This window comes from Aplysia californica, unplaced genomic scaffold (assembly GCF_000002075.1).
Source record: "Aplysia californica isolate F4 #8 unplaced genomic scaffold, AplCal3.0 scaffold00069, whole genome shotgun sequence".
Lineage (NCBI taxonomy): Eukaryota > Metazoa > Mollusca > Gastropoda > Aplysiida > Aplysiidae > Aplysia > Aplysia californica.
This window is the reverse complement of record NW_004797339.1, coordinates 1,675,597-1,684,091: the sequence shown is the minus strand read 5'-3', so window position 1 is coordinate 1,684,091 and position 8,495 is coordinate 1,675,597. Positions and strand designations below refer to the sequence as shown.

At 41.5% G+C, this 8,495-nt stretch overlaps 1 protein-coding gene across 5 annotated transcripts in view; it reads right to left on the bottom strand.

Annotated features, from left to right (window-relative positions):
- Positions 1-8,495, bottom strand: part of LOC101858612 (cyclic nucleotide-gated olfactory channel) — a 200,372-nt gene that overhangs the window by 14,275 nt on the left and 177,602 nt on the right. For all 5 annotated transcript variants that reach the window (XM_013079966.2, XM_013079965.2, XM_035968600.1 and 2 more), the window contains exon 4: positions 6,548-6,759. In XM_013079966.2, the coding sequence (XP_012935420.1) occupies positions 6,548-6,759 (212 nt within the window). The remainder of the gene's footprint in view (positions 1-6,547; positions 6,760-8,495) is intronic.

Below are 8,495 nucleotides of genomic sequence, written 5' to 3'. Positions count from 1 at the left end.
AAGTATGAAAAGTGTTCTTAAAATTTTCTCAATCCTTTATTTTTATTGAATTCAAAATGCATTTCGGAGAAGCAAGTTTCGCATTTAACTGTACCTTTCAAGTGAAGTCTTCACAGTCACCCGGAAGATTACTGTCAAATTTGATTTTAAAACCGAAACGAAGGTTTGGAGGAGTAACAGATGTGAGTAAGGGGGGGGGGGTAAACAGAAAGGCTATCTCGCATGTCATAGATTCAAATTTTACCATATTTTACACATAACAAGCATAGTAAGGGGGGGCGGATGTTTGAGGGATGTACGGTGAGAATAAGAGAATAATGTAGTGGTAAGTAAAGTGAGAAGGGGAGGGTGTGGGGAAAGTGGCAGAACAGTGATGGGATGAGTGTGTGTGTGCAAAGTGAGGTGAGAAGAAAATATATGACAGATTGTTCAGTAAATTTGTATCGTACTGACTTTGAAAGCATGCTTTAGGGCTAGTTACCAAATAAGGAAACCACACATTTCGCACCTCAAGGGTTTATTTAACATAGTTATAAAGAGTAACTGTGATTGTTAATGATTTGCACCCCTATAGACGTGATCAAAATCAGTTTGGAGGCGAGCTGTTTCAACCTTGACTGCCAGGGCAAACCCGGATTTAGAAGGATACTGCAACTTCCAAGAAGATACTTGATCAGAGTAATCCCCACGCAGGAATCAAATTCATTCTATTGTGACTGACGGCTAAAAGCCCCACCGTTACACCAACAAAAAATTTTCATCAGCGTAATTTTGAGTGCAGCAGAAATCTTGAACATAATTTATGTACCAATGAAGAAAAAATATTGTTTTAGTTATTCATCTTCTTATTAAATTGATAGTTCAGCAGAAGACGTCTACTTATTTTGTTAATTTATTAAATTTAACGTGAACTACTATTCCTTTGCAATGCATCCCCATTGAGACCAAATCCAAGCTCATAAACGCTATCTTCATCCCCATCTTGACCTACCAGTGCCAGACATGGACCCTGACCAAAAGTCTGGAAGGTAAGATAACCACCTGCGAGATGAGATGTTTAAAGAGTGCCGTCAACAAAACCAGACGGGACATGGTCAGAAACAACAAGATCAGAGAAATGATGGAAACAACACCTGTCCTCTACAACATTCGAAGGCAATCAATAATGTTTTTCCGACATCACACAAGTATGGCACCTCACCAGCTTGCCAATAAAGCCTACTTCAGAAAAGTATCAGGGTACAAGACCAAGAAAGACCTGGATGCAGGGTGTGAAGGATACCCTGAGAACATACAATACCCCATCCAGCCTGGCCATCAAACTTGCTAGAGACAGGGAGCTCTTTCTCACCTCGACGCCCTTGAGGTACAAGAGGAAGATAAAGTAGAGTAAGTATATTCCTTTGTATAATTAGTTTTGTCCAGTGTGTCTGTTAATGGTTTCAACGTTCTCCTTGCACGCACACAGAAGTTTGTTATAATATGTATGACAAAGTTGACGATACCAATTATTTCAGAGCCTGATTCATACAATTAACATCACCCAGAAGACTGGTTGCCTCTACACTGGTGAGGTTCAGAACTTCGGCGGACAGAGATTCTTGATAACATAGACTTCCCACGTTGGGAATCGAACTCACTTCTTTTGCGTGCTGAGACGATGAGCCTAACTAATACACCTCTGACGCCTGTACTCCTGAAGTATCAGAAAACCCTAAGAAAGAGTAAACTGCAGCTGAGATCGGACATGCACCTTCTAGATAATGCTACGAGAGTATTACATCATTACAACCCCCTACCCCCTATTACCCTTCCACCCCACCAACCCCTACCCATACATGTTTTACCTTTACGGGGATTTAGCAATATTATCTCTCGTTGATAGGTAATCAATACACGTGGTTGTAAAGAGTGAGGGAATTATTAGAATCAATCATGCAGGCTTCCTTATGTCACTTCTGCAGGGCAAAGCCCCCGATCCGCACCCGTGTTCGTTTTGTTTTATTTTGTTTTACTTCGTCTCACTTTTTGTAAGCCGGAGGCATACGCTTTCGTTCCCGCTATTAATTAAGACAGGACTTCGGATGGGTTCTAAAAGCCTAAAAAAAAGGAGGGGAGGGAGTGGATTGTCTACTACTGTTTTAATACCAGTAGTGCTGTGCACGACGTTACCGTTATGTATGTCGTTATTCTTGTGTGTAACTGGACCTGTACATATCGAGAGAGAGAGAGAGAGAGAGAGAGAGAGAGAGAGAGAGAGAGACAGACAGACAGACAGACAGACAGACAGACAGACAGACAGACAGACAGACAGAGAAACAGAGAGATAGAGAGAGAGAGAGGGGAGAGAGAGAGAGAGAGAGAGAGAGAGAGAGAGAGAGAGAGAGAGAGAGAATAATATCATCATCATCATCCGGTGCCTGGCCGACTGGCGTGGGCGATCATGGACCTCCACTTCACTCTGTCTTGCGTTGCAGCGATGATGTCTGTCGTTCTTGCAGTACCCAGCCATGTCGTCAACGTGTCCTGTATCTTTTCCCTCTGTCTGCCTCTGCCTCTCTTTCCATCAAACTTGCCTGTTGTTAAAATATTCTCCTGTGTTTCTTTCTGCATTGTGTGTCCAATGAAATTTGCCTGTCGCTTTTGTATATTCGTGATAAGCTGTCGTCAGCAATTTGCTTTAACCAAGACTTCTTCATTTGTTTTTCTAGCCTTCCATGGGATACGCAACATGCGTCTTATGAACCACAACTCTGTGATAGATGAGATAGAAACAGAGAGAGAGAGGGAGAGAGAGAGAGAGAGAGAGAGAGAGAGAGAGAGAAAGAGAGAGAGAGAAGGGAAGATACGCAGAGACTTTGGCGAGAAGCAGCGCGAGAGAAGGATAGAAGATGAAGTAAGACAAATAGAGGTGATAAGATCAGAGTACAGCGAGTTTGATTTTACAAACACAAGAAGTAACGCCGAGAGATTAAGGGAAAAATAGATACAGGCAGACAGAAGGACAGGGCTACTGAGTAAAAGAGAAAAGTATCCTGTGACGTGCGAAAAAACTAAAAAGACCGTGCTATCTTCGGACATGTCAAAAGCAGGAATTACTGACAATCGATTGATTTACTTCCTGTGGAATTAACTTTGATGAGAGTTTCCTATTTTGGTGCACGTGGCGGGGAAAAAAGAATAAGGTACAACGCCAGAAGATTGTACAACAACAGAAATGTCTAATCAAATGTAACGATCTAACATGCCAGGTTTTATGTTTTTATTGTCATTTCTGTGGTGTAGAGGACAGGAGTACATACACACTTATCTTTGTCAATTCCTTCTGTTCTCTCTCTCTCTCTCTCTCTCTCTCTCTCACACACACACACACACACACACACACACACACACACTCTCACACACACACACACACACACACACACACACACACACACACACACACACTCTCTCACACACACACACACACACACACACACACACACACACACATACACGCACACCCGCACACACACACACACACACCTTCACACGCACACTCTCTCTCTCCCTCTCTTTCTCTCTCTCTCCTTTTCTCTCTCTCTCTCTCTCCCTTTCAGTCGATCTCTCTTTCTCTCCCGCCCTCCCTCTCTTTCTATCTGTACTCTCATCCCCGATCCACATCCCTTGTATAACAGAAAGGAGGGAAGGGCCGAAAAAAAGACTAAGACAGATGTCGAAAGAGAGAAATTGGCAAAAAACATTAGAAAGAAGAGAAAGAGAGAGAGACACAGAGAGAGAGAGAGACAGAGAGAGAGACAGAGAGAGAGACAGAGAGAGACACACAGACAGGCAGACACACAGACAGACAGACAGGCAGAGAAAGGGAGGGTAAGGGGACAAGCAGGGAAAGAGAGCTGAGATGAAAGGAAGTATTAGCATAAATATTTCGCTTTTAATTATTATTCCCAAAAGAAAGTTGTCAGGGAACTGGGCAGTTCCTTACCGCTGCTTACTCGGAGACTGTGCAGTCCCATAGCGCTGCTTTGTGCACTGGGGGACTGCAAAGAAACACATACACACACACCTTAAGGGGGGGGGGGGGGGCTACATCTCCAAAGTCCCGATTAGGCTCAAAATTATGGAATTTGAGTTGTAGGCATTCTTAGCTTCCTCGGCCTCTCGTACAACTATTTCATCGTATAAGAACCCCTAAAACCCTTATTTCTTCCCATACCGGGTATAGTTGCTCACAGAAAGAAGAGAAGATGTAATACTAAAAATTTGTCTGTTCAATTTTATAAATATGGAATAAAATTTTGGTGGTGTCAGAAGAGTTGATTTTCACGGATTTTTTTTTGCAAACTTGAATACTACCTCGGGAAAAAATGCATTAAAAATGTTCTAATTCGTTTAGGAAAAAATCAGCAAACAAATTTCTACATCTAAAGTTTGCTAACATGCATGCAAAAAAACAAAAAAACAATCATCTTCCAAGAGCGATAAGTGAGGTATTCATTACGTAAGACATGTCGACAAAACCCAATATGGCCGCGTATCCATGAAAACGAAACGTTTTTCTCAAATTTAATTGCGGATTCTAAAACTCCTTACTATGCTTGTTATATGTGTGAGATATGGTAAAATTCGGTCTGCTAATAAGCGAGTTAGCCTTCAGGTGTAGCCCCCCCCCTCCCCCCCCCCCCCCCCCCACACGCACATACACACACACATACAGCAGTCTGCGATGAAACCAACCTCGCGTCGCCTAGTCACGTCGGCAAAGCTGGCCAAAGAAGGATTGCAATAGCTTGGAAGTACAGAATCTTTGGTAATACTAATACAAGGCCTACTACTAGATCTAGGCCTAGATATTATAGACAGTGACTGAAATTTCTTTTAATTGAAGAAGAGTAGACCTCCATGTTATGTAGTCTACAGTATATGTCATAAATACTACTAGATCTAGATCTAGATCAATTCTAGATCAACATAGCTGTGGACAAAAATGATAAATTCGCCTTAAATAGTCAGTGTTCGGCTCTAGATCTAAATTCTCGGACCATACTAATTAACTTAACTGGATCTAGATATGTATCAGCAGGATCTAGAAAATCTTGATCTACAATGTAAGAACTAGATCAATTACAATAATATAGTCTGCGCCAATTCTACTGGATCACCAAACCTTTCGACATTCGCCTTTCGCAAAACAAACAAAAAAACAGTCGGTGGCTCTACCATACTCATTAACTTTTTCAAACAGATCATCGTAACTGACAAAAACATCGTCAACAGTCAAATCAGACGTCGCGTTGTCAGTTTGTCATGGGAGTCATGGGAGGAAATTTAAATGTTGTTGATGTCTGATGATGGCTTGTTGACCTCGATCCAAAGGTCAAATGTTGTTTCTTTGCAGTCCCCCCGTGCACAAAGCAGCGCTAGGGGACAGTACAGTCCCCTAACACTTCCTTCTCAAAAACAGTATTATACTCTAAAGATTCCAATGCAGATATTACGCTTGAAAACAGTATTCCGTCTGTAAAGTATAGATCTAATCCTATCGATCTAAACAGAGCTGAAAGAGGCTCAGACCTTAATATGTGATTCAAAGACATAAAGGCTCAGACCTTAATATGTGAGTCAAAGACATAGAATTTCAGGCGCATACCCAACTGTGCACACTCAAAAATACAAACTGAGAGGACAGGTAAGAGCTAAGACAGGGCAGATAAAGCGAAAGGCTCACAAAATACACACTCACCCCCCCCCCCCCCACACACACAAACACTCACATACAAACACACACACACACACACACACACACACACACATACATACATACACACACACACACACACACACACACACACACACACACACACACAAATAACAAATACACACATACACACAGGTAGATATAGGGAGAGAGAGACATACACTGGGCGAGAGAGGGAGAGGGAGAGAGAGAGAGAGAGAGAGAGAGAGAGAGAGAGAGAGAGAGAGAGAGAGAGAGAAAGAGAAGAGAGAGAGCGAGAGAGAGAGAAAGAGAGAGAGAGAGACGAAAGGGAAGAGAGGGAGAGAGAGAGAGAGAGAGAGAGAGAGAGAGAGAGAGAGAGAGAGAGAGCGTGAAAATGAAAACAGAGACATTAAGAGAAAGAAAGGAAGGGACAGAAAAAGAGTAAAAGAAAGGAAATTCGAAATAGATAGATAGATAGATAGATAGATAGATAGATAGATAGATAGATAGATAAATAGATAGATAGATAGATAGATAGATAGATATATAGATAGATAGATAGATAGATAGATAGATAGATAGATAGATAGATAGATAGATAGATAGATAGATAGAAAGATGGTGGAAAAAACACGAGAGATAGATAGAGATAGAGTGAGAGAGGGAGAGAGAGAGGGGGGGAGACAGGTTGAGAGAAACAGACAGACAGACAGACAGACAGACAGACAGACAGACAGACAGACAGACAGACAGACAGACAGACAGACAGACAGACAGACATACAGACAGACAGACAGACAGATGAATCAAATCCGACAACCCTCTCACCTGTCCGAAACTGTATGAAGATGTCGAGGGCATAGACGAAGTCGCTGATATAGTCCAGGCAGAGCCAGAGGACATAGTACTTGCTCTGAAGCTCCCAGAACACGGAGCGGGCGATGATGAAGACAAAGTTGTAGAGGACCGCAAGGCAGATGATGAACAGCCAGCGGTAATAAAAGGAATCTGACGGGTCCACATAGAAATGTGTCCAGTACCTGAGGAGTGTACAACAAAGCACAGCTCAGTAATTGAGAACAATAATTAATATTTATTATTATAATAAATTCATTTTAACAACTCTGCGGTATGTTTTGGGTCGACTCTTCGGACGTCCTATTCAACATTGAATTTCAACTGTTAGATGATTTGTGGATTGTTTCCGTAGACTCGGTAGAACTAGCGTGTCACCAATGAAATACATGTGTCATAGAGAAAGAAATATTGTATTGTTGAGAAATCCAGAGTCAACGAGAAATAGTGTCATAGAGAAGTACGTGTGTGGTACAGAAATTTTCTGCATATTTAATATGCATGTCGTAGAGAAATATGTGTGAAATAGAGAAATACGTGTGTCGTACAGAAATATGTGTGTCGTAGAGAAGTAGGTGTGTCGTACAGAAATACGTACTGAAATACGTGTGTCGTACATTAATATGTGTGTCGTAGAGGAATATGTGTGTTCTGAAGACGTACGTGTATTGTTAGTCGAACTGGTTCTACTCGGCACATTTCATTTTCAGTCAGCGCTTTTCATTTATTTCGAAAGAAGGGCTTTCATTCATAAAACGCTGATAGTTCACATAACTTTCAGGTTGATGGGAGTTTTTTTCATAACATTTGCGGTCCTTAAAATGTCCATCTTTCTTACATGTAAACAAGTAAAGAATGAAAGTTCTCTTACTGTGTAAAAAGAGTATCATATGACAGAAAGTGCAAAGGCACAACGATGTTAAAGTTTGAAGTAAGTTCTATTAAACTAACCCCTGTTCCTTAACGTAGGCCTGAATATGCGTGCACACAATATTATGTCATGCCAAGTCATGGGTCGATGTTGTAAATGCGGGAAGTTAGAAATGGCAGGAGTTCTGGAATTCCATTCACAGTCAAGCATACAATTATAAACCAACGGCAGTATTTATGCACCTCTGAAAGCATACAATTATAAACTAACGGCAGTATTTATGCACCTCTGCTCTTTGTTGTTGTTTTTTCTTAAAGGCTAGAAGAAGATAATATGACAGCCCGAATTATTAATAGCAGCTTGATTGATTTATTGACTGATTGACTGTATAATTGATTAAGCGATTTCTGCAGCACATTGATTAATTTCATGTTTCTTGACACATAATATTCCCTAAAAGTTCGGTTCCCCCCTCCAGGGCAGCGCTACTAACTGAAGTTGTCTCTAGGCCATTCCCAAAGGGGGTATATTAACATGTTCTTATGCACAGTAGAATTGTAAATGGGCTGATTTATCAAGGTCACGCTCAAACTGTGCCGGAATAACATAGGGGGGACTGCTGCTTTTTCATTACTCATCCTTACTATCGCCATTTTCCTCTACTTCTTTTGTACGTTTGTCACTCTCTTGTGAACTCTTATTTCCTGAATGCCTTGATAGTCGATGCCGACGTTATGCTGTTGAGGCTGGAGAGGTGAGCAGAGCAAGCCTGATTTCCCTGTTTGGACTTCTCTGTTGACACCCACCACTTGGCGCTCATATGACTTTATGCAGTTGCGAGCGCCGTAAAACCTTACTAAAACAAAACTAAAAGTTCTGTAAAACAGGGGGGGGGGATCTTTTGCATTCTTCTTCCCCAATCAAAATAAGAATAATTAAGGAGCAGCTGAACGGTGGTGACGGGTTAACTCATTCTCTATCTCAAACCAAGCAGAAAGGACAAAGAATACATTGTCACTAAACACAACTTGTCTTTTTCGGGGGGGGGGG